This window comes from Haliotis rufescens, unplaced genomic scaffold (assembly GCF_023055435.1).
Source record: "Haliotis rufescens isolate VD_foot unplaced genomic scaffold, xgHalRufe1.0.p SCAF_22, whole genome shotgun sequence".
Taxonomy (NCBI): Eukaryota; Metazoa; Mollusca; class Gastropoda; order Lepetellida; family Haliotidae; genus Haliotis; species Haliotis rufescens.
Genome location: NW_025963913.1, coordinates 5,751,915 through 5,770,441, shown reverse-complemented (window position 1 = coordinate 5,770,441; position 18,527 = coordinate 5,751,915). Strand labels below are relative to the sequence as shown.

Genomic DNA, 18,527 nt, shown 5'->3' with positions numbered 1-18,527 from the left:
CACTCTTGTCCAGACATGTAAATCTTTCCTATTATTTTATCTTGTCCCATACGTCCATTGTATAAATAACCTCTCATTCTGGCATATGTTTATCAATTTTGCTTCTGAATTATTAACCCGTGATATATCTTTTGACGACCTAACGCTTGAAAAAGAAAGGTCATCGAGTTCTGCTTTAGGTTGGAGTTCAGATCTCTAATCATCTATATCCATAGCCAACTCCAGTACAATAGTCACACAGGTTACTCGTTTTAGCGTTGAAATCAATACAACATAATCACTCAAGGGGAAAGTGTGTAATACGGATTGTTTAAGTTCATAGTAGTCACCCGAGTTTTCGGGTTGAATATATACTACTCATGAATACATATATTACTCTTTTGAAATATTAACCCAGAGAATATATTCTTACATTTCCCCAATGAGGTGGGCATAGTTAGCATATGTTTCTTTTATTGCAAAACTGTTATCTCCCTGACTGCTCCTACGTTGGTGATAAACATGAAAACTGTCAATTTGGACATCATTCAATACATCAATTTGAGTTTCTTGGAGGCCTAGTATATCATTGTTATCAAGTGGATCCATGATAAGGGGTGTTCTAATCGTTTGCTTATCCCACACACATTCAAATTTAAAAAGTACAAAGATGGTGGGAGATTGTCAGAAGCTTTCATATTATCCTTAGCTATGCTTAGTGGTGCTACATATCTATTTAAATTATTATGGTGTATGTTGGGCAGTTTAGGAGTCCCATCGTTGGACTAAAAACGTGTTGAAACTAAAAACCATTATATTCTTATCGACATTTTGACGAATAAACGGGGAACCTGATAACCCGCTGAGATGGGAATTCTAATGAACAAAATATACTGGCTTCTTTTAATGGCTTACAGATGTGTTTCATCAGTATTTTAACTAGGAGTCATCATATCCTTTTTCCGTGGATAGATGCTCAAGATGTCAGTCACTGGATTTTCTTGTTTAGGCTCGATTATTTACAGACCGCCGTCAAAAAACTTGAATATTGCTGAGTGCGGCGTTAAACAACAGAGAAACAAAAATAACTAACTAAGGATGTGAATGTCACTGTCCATTCAGACATTAACATGTTGGTAGACTTTACTAATCAGTAAGTATTCTTTTTACTAGGTGGCATATTGTCATTAACTAATAAAGGTGAACTGGTAATCAGATACACTTTTATTGTCAGCTTCCTGTAGGAGAGAAATACTGTTAGTGCATACAGCGTCAACTCATTGATGAACACAAAGAATTTTTAACCTCAGTGGGATCCGAACCTGCAGCCTCTTAATTTGCAGTCCTTCACGTTACCACCTGTGCTACGTCATACGTGTTAATTTTCCGAGTCATCATTAGTTTGCTTTATTTGTACTTTTTTATGTTAATATTATGCCAAGTGGTATATGTGTCATGCAAGTGCACGTGAATCTGATTTGCACATCTAATTTCAAAACATGTTATATATCTCATCCATATTTGACTTATTGCCTGATCAAGAAGTCAGCATATTCTCCGAAACGTTGTGTTCCACATAATAATGAAGTTGACATCCACATATTTATCTCTCTTATAGCCTGATGATATGCACTTTATTAATCATGTTAAAATTCTAAAAATGTTAAAATGTGTTTGAATTGTAAACATGTGTGAAGGTGTTTACATTCTTAACACATATTTACAGTGTGGTTAAAGTGGTGTATAATACGATTTTAATAAGCCATATTTACTAATCTTACTAAACCGAAGACCCTGGTTGTGAATATTAATATTGAATTCTGTGTTGTTGGTATTGCATGAATATAAACCATCCTTATCTAAAGTTCGTTTAATGGCTGGCGTATCAAGGTTGCCATGATAATCTGTCGTTGTGGGTACCAGGCAGTAAAGTGTCCGCCCAAGGAAGCCAACTATCATGGACTGGTTATTGAAACCTGCGTCACTTTGGGTCTAAGTCATTCAAACAGTTGACATGCCGTGAAATAATTGAAATAATAACTTTAACCTCTGTTATTGCGCTATTGGGAAATTTTCGATAAATATATATTTTAAAAAATATAACAGTGAAAAAGCATACGTTTTTAGGATTTATTTTCATATGTTGGTATTCCGGGTATCATGACAACTATAATGAGAATATGATGATTGTCTCTGCAGTTTATTTCAGTCTTCAGTTCTTTTCAAATTCACGGAAGAGCATACCTCAACCCTCACTGCAGAAAACTATCGTGTTTCTGTGTGTACTGAATGTATTCGAAAACACTGGAATTATTCCAAATGTCAATGCGACCATGTCGAAAAATACCAGCTCATAACCATTTTCAAATATCAGAGACGACCGTGTATGCAGGATTTCTTTGCTTTCGACGTTGCCACTATGTTCTATTGTTTCTGAAATGCATGGAATATCATGCCACAACCCTCACAGCATGGGTCCAAGACACAGTGGACGCACATTCCGTAGAACTTCTTGATACAGCCACAGTTAAGTTCCATGAACTTGAACATTGGCGTGACGATCCAGACGTGTGCGAATGCGACGACGGCAAATTCACAACCCCATCGAGCAGCTATGCAGATTCCATAGAAAAACGCGAGAAGGTTGTAGATGCAACTCTTCCAGCAGTTGAAACACCTGAAGGAGTTGACCCACACACAGTCCAAGCTGTGGATGCCCTCCGGCTCAGCCAATATATCCTCGAAGGTGACCTGGTGTCAGAAAGAAAATGATGTGTAAAAAATGTATTGTCCCTTGTGACTTTATGATTTACACAATTATCTGATAACAATTTTTTTGCTATCACAGAACAACTTGGTGTAGGTTGATAGAATACGTGGCAAGACATTCTCACTTTCATCGATTGTTTGATACAATATGGTTGGACATTGTTAGTGCCATAATTTATTACTGGATCAAAACCTTTTACTCTACCTGGGGCCCAAACAGTTCTTCCTTAGGGTCTGCTATTTGTTCATCTTCGTATGTCAGTGTCAGGAGCGGGACTATACTTATATATTGGTAGGTGTCATATGTGTGCAACGTGTTTGTTTGTTTATTTGTTTGTGGTTTAAAGCCGCACTCAGCAATATTCCAGCTATATGACGGCGATATGTAAATATTCCAGTCTGAACCAGACAATCCAGTGATTGATTATTTTAACCATAAACCATACTTCTACTTGAGACTTACCGCTCAAAGGTTAAGATGTTTACTCCTGTCCAAAGGCGCTAATATCTCGCTTCATGTAAACTGGATCATCGTATCCCGCATAGCTATATGTTATATGGGGGAAAATGTTGGATACAGCTTGACTGGTACCCTGCCCTTCACATCTAAGCGGCTCAGGCGAGAAACGTAAGCGCTCTGGTGCATGTTAACCAGTCTAGGACGGGGCGTGTATCCCTGTTATGACTGTTGCCGAATAACATAAAAATATTTAGTGAAATAATTTACAGTTAGGAATGTTTTAAAAATTATTTGCATACTTACTTATGTATTTCGTATGAACGCATATCATTATACATATTTTAGACAAAGATTAAGTTTCCTTTAAAACTATTACTCATCCACCATGTAACTTTGTAATAAGCGTTTAATCCTGCTTAAAGAAGCGGATAAATAAAGTTTCTGTCCAGCTGGCAGATGAAGATGAGAAGTCGGTAATGACGGTTTCAATAAGTTAGCGAAAAAGTACCTGGATATGGTCGTTGATGTTGTTGGGATCCCTGTTTGTCAAATCAATGTCCATGGCTGAGCTAGGTGTGTGGTCAAATCCGACGGTGTGTGGTCAGCTGGTGTTCCTCCTTTGTGACCACAGACCTTTATATGTCCTCGTTAGTAACTGTATCCACGAAAACAACTGTAATCCCTGCCTAGTGACCGCCATGTAAGCATACAGAGGTCCGGGATTATTACATAACTATAACCATGTATTTCTGTCTTGACGGTAGTCGCGCACTCTATGACGACAACAACATTGAATGTATTTGTTTTGCCGGTTTGAAACGGTTCAGTTATTGTTCTTCCATTTTAAATGTTAGTTTGCAGCAGGAAGTTTCAGCTATCTAGTTATATTATCGCGGTAGTTAATCCATAATGGATCGTAATGGTGTACGCTTACTAACATATTAAATACATGTATAAGAGATTTATGGAGCCCGCGATAATATAGAGTCATACTATATGTTGTCAATTTTCGGGATTACAAGTCAAAACATCAGCCATGTATCTGTCTCCTTTCATACAGGACGAGTGTATTTTGATAAGGAGGGGTGTGAGGTTAACATCGTTGTAATGAGGATATACTAACGTAACCATCGGACATCTAACGACTGTTAAACCTCAGACCTCAGAAACAAGTGTTGTGATTGGTTTCATCAAAACCAGCACATTTTCTGTGTATACACACATTGTGTTAGCGCCGGTATCTTTGAGGATACTGAGATGTATGTCTGAGGAATAAACTACAAGGGTGACCAGATAAAGAAAACACAACACTGTTCAAAACGCATTTATTTTTCAATTGTGAAAAAACAACAGAAAATAAAGCAGTATTTTACTAACAAAAAAAGGGACTTGTTACCAAAACACTGACAATGTCTTTAAATCACCAGTGTTGGTATATAAGTATTTGAAAGTCCCATCACTCAGAGAGCTTCAGCCCATCTCACAGAAAGGATCACAACAAAATAATCATACTTGTTTCCATTTATATAGACCTCTATTATTTAAGGTGTTATCAATTGCATGGTTCAGTATTCAGTGTCCATTACGACTGGAACATCTTGGCAGCCATGCCTCCGTTTGTCACAAACAAAAACTGTTAAATAAATGCAAAGTTTCATAAAGCTCAAATCTAACAATACACTATTCTGCATCTTGAGACTTCTTTCACGGCCTTTAACCTAACCGCAAATTATTAACCTGCTTTGAAGAAGTAAAGTTATCAGGTTTAAACATGTTCCCTGCATTCAGGTCATTATGTGTCATATGTGACATACTTCGTTACAATAAGATCAATTTGTGTATCATCACTGATGAAAAATGTTTAAAAACAGTACACTAGCAACAGAAAGATAACAATCACATGTCCCCCTACTTGTTACCCCCAAGCAAATAATTGAGTACATACCTGTCATGAATGACATATGTAAAGGCACATATCAAGACATTTGTAACAATAATGTCATAATCAGATCACCCAGATACACTGTGTATCATACATACATGAGCCATTGAAACAGACTGTGTACTAATGTCTAATGGCAGTCTGGAAAACGTTTATCTTCACAAGCAACATTAATATAGAGTCAGTTATGAAAGAAAGTTCTTAACATTACCATATCTATTATCCAATTAACTAAATTGTCTTCTAAGGACATGTAACAAAACTGATATCCCTGCTACTTGAGAGGGTAGGACAAAAAAACACATTTACATTATGATGCTGTCAGTACACCCTGAACATTGACCTATCAATTTCCACACTTCTGCCATATTAATGTCAGATAGAGTTGAGTCTGTCACATCTTACTATTACTATATTTGAACTATATTTAATGGCGTTATCTCTTTATGTGAAGATACAATTATAAGATACTGAATTCACAACTACAGCAGATTGGTTGTGTCACATGACCTCATGTTGTGACTACAACTATTCTCCCTGGGAATTCTTTTAGAATTCTCCAACATTTCGAGCCTATTCTGCTTCAGCATGACTTGCCTCAAGGCCTTCTGACCTCTATGGGACGTAGGCCGGAAAAACCATGATGTTGCATTATCATTTAATTTTTCAAAGCCTTGTTGAGAGAATTTACATAAACTACCATGTAGCCTGATCATCTCACTAGCATGAAAAGCCAGAATGTGCATATAAGGTGTGAGGTCCTTACTCTGATACACCTGTCCAAAACATTGTACCCAACCCTTGAATCTTTTGTCAAGGATGATATACTCAGAAGGTTCAAACCTTTCTTTACCAAGGACAGTGCATATATTGGATAATTCACCCCACAAATGAATGATCTTTTCACGTTTTGGGTGATTTGGAATAAACTCTGAAAGATTAATTATTTCAGAAATTATTTTGTGTTCAGGTCCTGTGAAACCTCAGAAGAGAAATCTACCAGACTCCTTGTCATTTCTAAAGTGGAAGTCAATTCCACAGCTGCGAACAAATGTTTCACACTTGAAAACATTTTTACACTTCTCTTTGTCATACCTGCTTGTACATCTGTCAATATTATCAAGAACTCTGAGGCATGAGATCAAATGTTTGACAAGCTGATCCGACAGCCTCAGACGCAAGCGCAATATGTCCGGTACTATTCTTACAAGTGGAATGAAGTCAAATAACGGAGGTTTAACACAGTTGTACCCCTTACCCTTTCTGTTAGCCATAGCTGAAATGTCTTCCACAGTCCTTGCCCCCTGACTTACATCAGTAACTGACCAGCTCTTTTCCATATCATACCTGTCTGCAGCAGGGCCTTTACACCAAACACAGGAGAATGTTGAAGCACAAGAGGCTATACCAGAGACCATATTCAAAAACTTCAGATCTCCACCCAAGTAGTATGTGACGTGAATCCTAACATCTTGTACATAAATGTACTCTAATGCCTTGGCCTCAGTGATGACATCTTCAAGAGCCTTTTGTACATTTTCATAACTTTCATTTGCTGAAAACGTTGCAAGTAAGTAATTCCCCTTCACTTAGACACACTGCTCTTCATCTAGTATAGTGAAGCCAAAATTGGCAAGTTTCTTGCGCCTACCAAGATCAGTGCCATCACCTGTGAGTTTCACATTGACATTTTCGGTATCCAAGATTAAGCTACCTTTCCCTGATGTGATTAATTGAGAGATACGACTTGTAAGTCTATCTTTCAGGGACTGCTGTACTCCTAACACAACATTGGGGGTACTGACTATGTTTATGTTGGCATTGTGCACTTTCATTCTCTTTGTTACTGTGTGTGATCTTGGTAAAGTGGGTACAATCATAGACAACTCATGATAGGCCTTGTTAGAAATATTCTCAGAACCCTTTACAAATATTAACCCATCCAAATCAACAATGGGACCATCTTCCTTTGGAGTACTATCTTTTAAAGACAAAGACATCTGACTGTCATCCGACTTTTTAACTTGAACGGACAATGCTTCCATCTCATACCTACCCATGAATTCTAACGATTGTTTACACTCAGTTAACAACATTTTGTTTCTTTCATACAGCTGTGACCTTGACACACAAGAATTGGAGGACAGCACTCTAAATGGCCGGACTGACTTATTTGTTTGTCTTTCCAAGAGAATTGCATTCAATTGATTGATTTTTTTCTTCAAAACCATTTTCTGCGACTGGAAATGTTTTGCCTTTTTGATTGCAGATTTATATCTGCACATCAAAGATTTTCTTATGCTTTTCTCATTTTTTAACTTTATGCATGTCTGACAGTTACAAAAATCTTAACATAATAATGTTCACTGTCCCAAACTTCCAGTAGACGTTGATATTGTTTACCTCCCTTTCTTTTAGTTTTATCATGATTGGAAATAAGCTTCTTGAGATATGACTTCTATGTGGGTAACACCTTCTCAATAACAACAAAATGGAATTCAATGTGATGCTTGTCACAGATTGACTCCAAAATCAATGTGCACACGTCTGTTGAAAATGTATTAACTTACATGCACGCCGAACATATTTGGATATGAAAACGATATATTTTTTATTTGACAACTCCGTAGGTGCAAATATGTTTGCTGTAGCACGTTGTAGAGAGACGGGGTACCCAATATCAAGCAATGATTCTATGTTTTGTCAAGCGAGATTGAAATTATTCTTCATTCTCAAATGTGAAACCTCACATATTTATGCAAAATTAGTGAATTCAATTCCTTGATTTCTCTCACTTCCTTTCTTGTGTATTCGTCAAGCTAGTTTCTAATTTTGAATTCATCGGTCAAAACCATTATATGACTGTTATTCTTGCTTAGGGAACGACCATTTCTAAATGTGACATTCGGGGGGGGAGCTGGGATTTTATCGAAAAAAGAAGATTGTCCCAGAAAAAGCTTGAAAATAATGATTATGCTTATAATAATAAAAAATAATTATGAAAATAATAGTTAGTTTATTAAACCTAACTATTATCATGTATAAGTTTTTGCAGCTGTAGCTGAAACAATATCTAGTCTCCATACAAAATCACAGACACCCCACTCCCCTACCCCAGAATAGCAAATGGTCTGTCCCTTATGAGAATGATTGTTGTGGTAGTGGTAGAAGTACAACATACAAATAATACGTGTTTCCAGAAGAAGAAAAGAAATAAGCTTAGATATCACAGTTTAAGTATAAAACAAAAATCTCAAAATCGAAACACATCATTTACCATGGAAGATATCTTATCAATTAAGCCCAGGCCAGATACCACCTTACTGGGGACCGTGGGAACTTACAGTACCTCTGCTTCCTGCAGGACTCCCCAGTAGGATGTATGCGATCACTCAGGGCACCAGTGCAAACCACCAAATCACTAAACCACCAAATCACTAAACCATCAAATCACTAAACAGCCAAATCGCTAAAAACACTAGTCGATATAATGTACATTAATCATAATTCAGAAGTTAAGCTAATTTAACAAGTAACATGTGAAATGTAAACACTTGACTTCTATGCACTCTAATCACTAATTCAGATAGTAACCCCTTTTTAATAGGAATTACACTACCCATTGAAACAGCTGTTTAAATGATCCCTTGGCGGCCAGTCTTTACAGGATTAAGAGGATTAATAAACAGACCATGTAATTACCAGTAGCTTGTACTCGACATTTCGGGGAGTCAATCCAACGATTCACTGATGTATGGTCACATATATGCCCGCTTGTGAATCATGTGGACGACGTGACCGTGATGAAATTTAGTCTTATTGATGAGTGCGGCGTTAAACAGCAAAGAAACAAAAGATTTATCCCATACAATAGATACTCGATGAGGAAGACAGAAGTTAGAAGGAAAGTAACAAAATATGTGATTCAAAATAATTGGTTGGGTTAAATAAGATTGATTTGGTTTAAGTAGTTCCATACGCTTCTTCATCAAATTTGACTTTTCGTAATTACGAAAATTGATGAACAGAGCAAATGTGAAGGAACATTCCTTATAAATTTTAATTCTTTTCCATGTTATGAGAAATTATTAATAACAAAGTACAAACACTAAACGAATATGCAAAGACAGGCCCTGCAAAGTTATAATGAACAGAAATAGTTATGTGTTACATGCAGTTTAACGACTTTCCCTATTCAATTCAATAACTCAGTAATATGCATAGGAGGTATCGGATGTTTCCGAGTGGCACGCTTCTCAATATCACATTATGATATCTGGTTAGTTCTGTGGACAAAGAATTTACTAGTCCATTTTATGGTCAATCACATTATGCCTGTCATTATGCATGGAAAATAAAAAAGTCAGTTTGACATGTTCGAGAATAATTTATTATTATGATTAAATAACAAAGCCATGTGTACAATTGTGGTGTTAAACTTATTCAGTCCGACTAAAATCAATGTCAATGAATATGAAACATACAATCTAAAATTTAATTATTTTTACAGTATAAGATAAAAGACAAGTGGGAGTGTTTCCCAGAAAAAAAAGTTGTTTCTGATATATGTTATAAATTATAAAAAATCAATTATAAAAAAATTCGACCATAACAGTTTGGATAAATAATACAACAGATTTATTGAACGCTGTGATATAAATGAAATACAGTTCAAAACAGCGATAAAACAGTTTCACTCACTGATTTATCTGCATCTAACGAAGAATAGACTGTTTTTCCGTTAATGCAGATGAACGCAATAGAGAGATATGGTAGACACGGGAGCAGCTGCGGAGACAGAGACCAATCCCTTAGTCAGGACACCATGTCTTGACTCTAGACCGCCTTCCACATACATCATACTGCTTCCGTTTCTTCTGAGGCAGAACACCTGGAAAATGACAGGGGATCGGGCTCTCGTCCAAGTTTTCGGACATAAACATGGAAAGAAATGACGATTATTTGACATGTCTTGAAATAGTTATATTCACCATATTGCACATAATATACACATATACATTTTAGTGACTCAATGTGTGACATGTCATGGAACGTATCCCATTAAAACAAACGTTTATTCAGTATATAAATTGTTTTACTTTAATCGTTTGACTGCAGCGATGCATACAATATTTACGAAGTACCTGCAGCTGTGAGGAGGACTTGTAAGAGAGCCTTCCGTCAATGATTGGAGGCACGGAGCCTTCGATCGTAGAGCTTAATGAATTGATCACCAAGATCAACCCTTCCCATGGGTTTACACGTTTACCACAGAAGGAAGGGGTCACATTATGTTTTGTATGTTTGTTTGTTGTTTAACGTTTGTTGTTTGAACTCAACAATGTTCTAGCTATATGATGGTCGTCTGTAAATTATGAGTCTGGACCAGATAATCCAGTGATTGAAATCATGTGCAAGGGTCTCACGCAATTGGGATACGATGACATGCATCAACCAAGTCGGCGAGTCTGACCACCCGATCCTTTCAGTCGCCTCTAACGACAAGCACAGTCGGCTTTTACGGCAAGCATGGGTTGCTGAAGACCTGTTCTCACCCGGATGTTCACGTTTCGACCATATCATGACTCAAATCAGATTCTACATTGAAAATTGTAAAACCCGCGAAATCGGTAAGGAAGGCGTCTGTATATGTTTAAACATAATAAAGATAATCACTTCTAGTGAAATATATAACATGCTGGATACAAACAAAGGACTATAAAGATTATTTTATTATATTAAATTAGGGTACATTTTACACACGCACACACACACGCACACGCACACACAAAATTTACATAAGAATGCCAGCACACATGGTATCCATCAGCTGCAAAGCTAAACAAAAAAGAAAAAGTATTCATAAGTCTATGAGGGAAACGGTTGCTTTGTCAATAGCTGTGACGTAACACATGCAAAAATGATCCAGGCACAATATTGTTATAAACGGCGCAGAGTTTGAATATGTGCATAAATGTGAACTGATATGAATATTCATGCACAGAATCGTGAAGTTTAATACATCACGTGTGTTATATAATAATATTCTATGGACATTATTGAGTGTACGAAAGTGGTAGCCATGCAAAGCAATTTGATAGATACATTTTGATGTACAGCAATGATTGGCTGAGTGAGTTAGGTTTTACGCCGCTTTTAGCAATATTCCAGCGACATCACGGCGGGGGACACCAGAAAAGGGTTCACACATTGTACCCATGTGGGGAATCGAAACCGTGTCTCGGCGTAACGAGCAAACACTTTAACCACGAGGCTACCCCACCGCCCCTGCACAGCAATGATGTTAACGTGCAGTCGTGGTGTTAGTGCTATAACTCGGGGAGCATAAATAATACCACATTGGTATTCACTATTAAAACCTTCTTTCCATATGTTTGCTTTTCATATTTTCATTTAATGAGCGCCATAAATATAATGGAAATACACACAGTTGTTCTCTCATGTGTGTACCAACCATTCCGCCATTACCGATAGTCGATAGAAATATGCAAAACGTGTAACTAAAAATGTTCGTAACGAGGTGAACTTACATATTTTTACATATATATGACTACTTTGATCAGAAAATTTCTTAAGATTTTATCTGAAAGTATTTACGTGTATGTGACATGGGTGCATAATCCAAAATCGCCATCATTCACTTGAAGTTCAAATAAGGGAGATAAAGATCGGTTACCACTTTACCAATCTCACCATTGTGTGCAATCAGCAGCACTGTATAATATGAATGATGCAATGTTAAAGCTGAGATGATTGGGGTGATATATAGATATATATAGATATCGTCCCGTGGCATTAAGAGGACTAATGCTGCTTCTAATAGGGGTTTTTTCCAGGTATATCACGGGGTGTTGGCCTAGGCCACTAACCACATATTGCGTTAATGTGAAATTACTATTTTCGAGAAATGCTTTATGCACAAGACAAATACAACAGAGAAAAATCATAGGATTTTGTAGGAATTTTTTTTCTAATTTAGTGTTCCAAATATCATGTCAGTTTTACAAAATAGCTGCATTGCATATACGTATGTATAAAAAGTAAATACAGAAAATATTATGTTTCCTGAAGAGGTTCAGTAATCAGAATAGTCTTCGCAATTTCACGTCGTCGGTACTTTTTAAATGTATGCAAAGGCATGCCACAGCTCCCACAGCAGAAAACCATAATGTTGCTGAATGTATTCGAAAACATTGGAATTATTCCAAATGTCAGCGCAACAATGTCGAAAATACCAGCTCATAACCATTTTCAAATATCAGAGACGATCGTGTATGCAGGATTTCTTCGCTTTCGACGTTGCCACTATGTTCTATTGTTTCTGAAATGCATGGAATAGCATGCCACAACCTTCACAGCATGGGTCCAAGACACAGTGGACGCACATCCCGTAGAACTTCTTGATACAGCCACAGTTTAGTTCCATGAACTTGAACATTGGCGTGACGATCCAGACGTGTGCGAATGCGACGACGGCAAATTCACAACCCCATCGAGCAGCTATGCAGATTCCATAGAAAAACGCGAGAAGGTTGTAGATGCAACTCTTCCAGCAGTTGAAACACCTGAAGGAGTTGACCCACACACAGTCCAAGCTGTGGATGCCCTCCGGCTCAGCCAATATATCCTCGAAGGTGACCTGGTGTCAGAAAGAAAATATACCACATAAAATATATTGTAGCTTGTGCTTCCTTTTGCTTATATGTACACAATTATCTGATAACAATGTTTTTGCTGTCACAGAACAGCCTTGTGTAGGTTGATAAAAGAACGTTGCTAGATATTCTCGCTTTCATCGATTGTTTTATACAATATGGTTGGACAGTGTTAGTGTCAAGGCGTCTCTATGGTTCAATACGTTTAACTACTTCGGGTCAAAATATTTCTTCGTTAGAGTCACGACAATTTCTTTATCTTCGTATCTCAATGTTAGGAGAGAGACTACGCTTGTATATTGGTAAGCGGATATCCGTAATAAGGCCCCATTCGTTCTCTTTAGATATGAAATATGCTTGCGAGCTGTGCCAAATGTAAATGTTGGTCCGAGATAACTTCTTAAACAGTGTAACTTAAATATACAATAATATTATTCATTCTTATTTATTTCTGGCACTAATAGGTATCGAGTCAGTACGCTAGGTATATTATGGCTATTATCACCAGTACAGGTCTAGAAGTGAGTAAACTGATTTATTTTTTGTTTTAGGATAATGATTAATACCCAACGGGTAAATTTGTATGATGATTATTCAGTCATAGCTCAAATTACCAGGAGAATCGTCTTTCTGTCCGACTGGCAAATGGGGACGAGATGTCATTTTTAAAAGGATAACGAAATAGTACCTGGATATGGTCGTTGATGTTGTTTGGATCCCTGTTTGTCAAATCAATGTCCATGGCTGAGCTAGGTGTGTGGTCAACTCCGACGGTGTGTGGTCAGCTGGTGTCCCTCCTTTGTGACCACAGACCTTTATATGTCCTCGTTAGTAACTGTATCCACGAAAACAACTGTAATCCCTGCCTAGTGACCGCCATGTAAGCATACAGAGGTCCGGGATTATTACATAACTATAACCATGTATTTCTGTCTCAACGGTAGTCGCGCACTCTATGACGACAACAACATTCAATGTATTTGTTTTGCCGGTTTGAAGTGGTTCAGTTATTGTTCTTCCATTTTACCATGTTTGTTTGCAGCAGGAAGTTTCAGCTATGTATTGCTATGTATGGGATTGAATTTTCCAAGAAAATGCTGGAAAAATATATTGGTGTTTCTGATTGTTGAAAAAAGAGATACAATTGTTACCAGTGGAGGGAATTCCTGTACGTGTCAATACCACCTAGACGAAGAGAAACATTTGTCACATTTAACACAAACACATCGGTTCATTCAGTTCATACTGAATCATTTCATTCCCGCATAATTTACCATTAGCAGCAACTTTCATAACTTAATCATATATTTGGTGTTGCCCACAACAAGAATATTCGCACGTGAGCTCGTGCACAACTTACGTGCATCATGCTGGTCATGAAATGGGGATCGGATGGTCAAATGGCTTTTGATCAGGAATGATACATAAGTGTTTTTGTTTGTTTGTTGTTTAACGCCGCATTCATCAATATTCCAGCTATATTACGGCAGTCTGTAACTAACGGAGTCTCGATCAGACAACCCATTGATTGGCATCATGAGCATCGATCTATGCAATTGGGATACGATGACATTCATCAACCAAGTAAGCGAACCTGACCACCCGATCCTGCTAGTCGCTTCTTACGACAAGCATAGTTTGCTCATAGGGCAAGTATGGGTTGCTAAAGACCTATACTCTATTCGGTTTTTCACGTGTAAGTATACCCCCTTCAAGAGCTTATACTTTGTTCAATATTATATCGGTAAAGCCAAACCATTGTCCACTTGTTGTAAAATGTCAAGTCATTTTATATGAGTGGGTTTCATATCACAGGAATATGTAAATCTGATTACAATAATGAAATCGTGTGCCTATTTACAATCAAACAACCCTATATATGTAAACAAGAGGAGTGAAATGCGATAGTACGCTTGTTACCACGTCATGTAACCCTCGGGCTTTAGTGTCATAAACATACATAGGATGAACGGAGTGGACACATGGTTCCTTCTCGACACTGCTGTAAATATTGGAGACACTGTTTCCAAAGCAGTTTATGCAGTGTATCGACGAAAACGAGTATTTAATTTGTGAGCTTGCTCTATTGATTTTACGAAACTTCGACTATATAAACCTTCGAAAAACTACATCGCACTCTATTGTTTTGATCATTGTATTATAGTATAACCTTTATGTGTTCACATTTCATACCTTGTTGTATGAAAGCACATTCCTGAGATGATGTTGAAGATGGCCAGCGGTGGAATAACCTTGTCTCCTTCCTCATCTGGGCGACGGATAGAGCCAGGGCATCCAACACTTTCTGACTGAGACGGTCGCTCATTCATTCATTCATGGGTGAGTGAGTGAGTGAGTGAGTGAGTGAGTGAGTGAGTGAGTGAGTAGCACATATTTGGATGAAGCCAATTGTACAGTACTAATAACAATTAGCACACGGGTATTGAAAGCAGATATACAGCGAGGATAAGGATTAAAAGGGATATACAGTTATGACAAGCCTATTGGGTCCTAATTAAAATTAACTTAACTAGATCTTCATAGGCAGACGCATGTAATACCCTTGATCTCTGTTGTTCAAAGGTTTGTGACGGCGGGTTCCTCAGAAGCGATATGTGCTTGTTATCTGTTACCGTTGTTGTCTATGTGAATCTGCTGCTTATCACAACATGTCATGCATATATATGTGTCGGAGTGTCGGATTAACGAGACTTGACTGTATACCTCTCATCACTTGGTTGTTGTCACTCCAGCTTGATAACGGCATAAGAATCTACATCGAAACGCTATATGCAATAAACCAGAAGTTGGTATCAATAAACTTGTACGTTTTACTTACCCTTTTCATACTTACCAATGAAGAGAAAGAAAAGACATATGCTCAACGCTTTAGTGGCTATTTTCCTCTACAACTTCCACGTGGTGCTATATGATCCATGAGCAATGTCCTTGCAACATTGTGTTAAACTGGCGGCTGCAATATACAAAAAACCTCACCTAGTGTGTACTCAGACTGTTAGGTAGACCCGGAAGCAGTCTAATGTCCGTATCCGCCTCTGTTCTCACAGTCAGCGATACACATGTTTCGACACTGACCAGGGTTATCAGCAGACCTACATTCCGACCTCCTGATCACCGTAACAAATATCAGATATGGAAACTCCCGCTATCGTCAGGGTCATCATTCATCGCCAAACCAGAGGGACCATATAAAAACCGAAAACATGAATATAGTGCATGAGTACAAGGCGACCGTACGCCTGTTTGTACGCCCAGAAAACCTCCGTTACCGGCCCACTTTACGAACATCGAGATAACATTTCTAAACATGGTCCAAATAGTATGGAAACGCTGAAGGGTCACATTTTCACTCAACGGCCATTACTATATTGTCGTCGCGTTAAGGACTGTCTGCCAACCGTCACCTTGCCATGTATGTGCTCGCTTTCATACAGTACTACAATACCTCGTTGCTGGTCCGGATCTCTAACAAATATCTAATAACAAATTCGAGAAGAGCATAACTTCAACAATACGTACAAGCCCCTGTTTAACTACATATATAATAATGATAGTAGTAGAAAGGAGGTTAATTTACACCCCATTTTTCTACTTCCATGTCATCTTTATTGATAGCTATATTCTTCATGTCTTTATGTTGTACCAGATTATCTCTTTGGTTCAGCAGGTTGGATCAGTTTCATGGTTAAACTGTAAGGGTAATGCGGGACACAGGGTAATGCGGGACACAGGGTAATGCGGGACACAGGGTAATGCGGGACACAGGGTAATACGGGACACAGGGTAATACGGGACACAGGGTAATACGGGACACAGGGTAATACGCGACACAGGGTAATACGCGACACAGGGTAATGCGGGACACAGGGTAATACGGGACACAGGGTAATACGGGACACAGGGTAATACGCGACACAGGGTAATACGGGACACAGGGTAATACGCGACACAGGGTAATACGCGACACAGGGTAATACGGGACACAGGGTAATACGTGACACAAGGTAATACGCGACACAGGGTAATACGGGACACAGGGTAATACGGGACACAGGGTAATACGGGACACAGGGTAATACGCGACACAGGGTAATACGCGACACAGGGTAATACGCGACACAGGGTAATACGGGACACAGGGTAATACGGGACACAGGGTAATACGGGACACAGGGTAATACGCGACACAGGGTAATACGGGACACAGGGTAATACGGGACACAGGGTAATACGCGACACAGGGTAATACGGGACACAGGGTAATACGGGACACAGGGTAATACGCGACACAGGGTAATACGCGACACAGGGTAATACGGGACACAGGGTAATACGGGACACAGGGTAATACGTGACACAGGGTAATACGCGACACAGGGTAATACTGGACACAGGGTAATACGCGACACAGGGTAATACGCGACACAGGGTAATACGGGACACAGGGTAATACGGGACACAGGGTAATACGCGACACAGGGTGATACGGGACACAGGGTAATACGCGACACAGGGTAATACGCGACACAGGGTAATACGCGACACAGGGTAATACGGGACACAGGGTAATACGCGACACAGGGTAATACGCGACACAGGGTAATACGGGACACAGGGTAATACGCGACACAGGGTATTACGGGACACAGGGTAATACGCGACACAGGGTAATACGCGACACAGGGTAATACGGGACACAGGGTAATACGCGACACAGGGTAATACGCGACACAGGGTAATACGTGACACAGGGTAATACGCGACACAGGGTAATACGGGACACAGGGTAATACGCGACACAGGGTAATACGGGACACAGGGTAATACGCGACACAGGGTAATACGCGACACAGGGTAATACGGGACACAGGGTAATACGCGACACAGGGTAATACGGGACACAGGGTAATACGTGACAGGGTAATGCGGAACACAGGGTAATACGGGACATAGGGTAATACGGAACACAGGGTAATACGCGACACAGGGTAATACGCGACACAGGGTAATACGGGACACAGGGTAATACGCGACACAGGGTAATACGGGACACAGGGTAATACGGGACACAGGGTTATGCGGAACACAGGGTAATACGGGACACAGGGTAATACGCGACACAGGGTAATACGGGACACAGGGTAATACGGGACACAGGGTAATGCGGAACACAGGGTAATACGGGACACAGGGTAATACGGGACACAGGGTAATACGCGACACAGGGTAATACGCGACACAGGGTAATACGCGACACAGGGTAATGCGGAACACAGGGTAATACGCGACACAGGGTAATACGGGACACAGGGTAATACGGGACACAGGGTAATGCGGGACACAGGATAATACGGGACACAGGGTAATACGGGACACAGGGTAATACGGGACACAGGGTAATACGCGACACAGGGTAATACGGGACACAGGGTAATACGCGACACAGGGTAATGCGGAACACAGGGTAATACGGGACACAAGGTAATATGACACAGCAGTTACCACGCAAACGTTCCTATGACATGACTTTGTTGTTGCAAATGCCACATCATCATAGCAATGTTGTCCGATGATTTATGTACTGGTTTTACGTCGTTAGTTTTGTAAAACGTCATTATAAAAAAACAATATTAATTAGATCAATGTCAGAAGATTAGAACTGCGTTGACAAAAAGACAAT

General features: G+C 39.1%; 2 protein-coding genes across 2 annotated transcripts; both read right to left on the bottom strand.

Moving 5' to 3' along the window:
• Positions 1-2,085: 2,085 nt before the first annotated feature.
• On the bottom strand, positions 2,086-3,848 carry LOC124136389 (caveolin-1-like). The gene is made up of 2 exons (XM_046502318.2): positions 3,717-3,848; positions 2,086-2,730 (listed from the first exon to the last, which is right to left on the bottom strand). Exons 1-2 carry the CDS (start codon positions 3,768-3,770, stop codon positions 2,404-2,406), a joined length of 381 nt encoding a protein of 126 aa, XP_046358274.1. The 5' UTR covers positions 3,771-3,848; the 3' UTR covers positions 2,086-2,403.
• An 8,271-nt stretch (positions 3,849-12,119) lies between these two features.
• Positions 12,120-13,660, bottom strand: LOC124136270 (caveolin-1-like). The gene is made up of 2 exons (XM_046502140.2): positions 13,515-13,660; positions 12,120-12,810 (listed from the first exon to the last, which is right to left on the bottom strand). Exons 1-2 carry the CDS (start codon positions 13,566-13,568, stop codon positions 12,484-12,486), a joined length of 381 nt encoding a protein of 126 aa, XP_046358096.2. The 5' UTR covers positions 13,569-13,660; the 3' UTR covers positions 12,120-12,483.
• Positions 13,661-18,527: the final 4,867 nt, after the last annotated feature.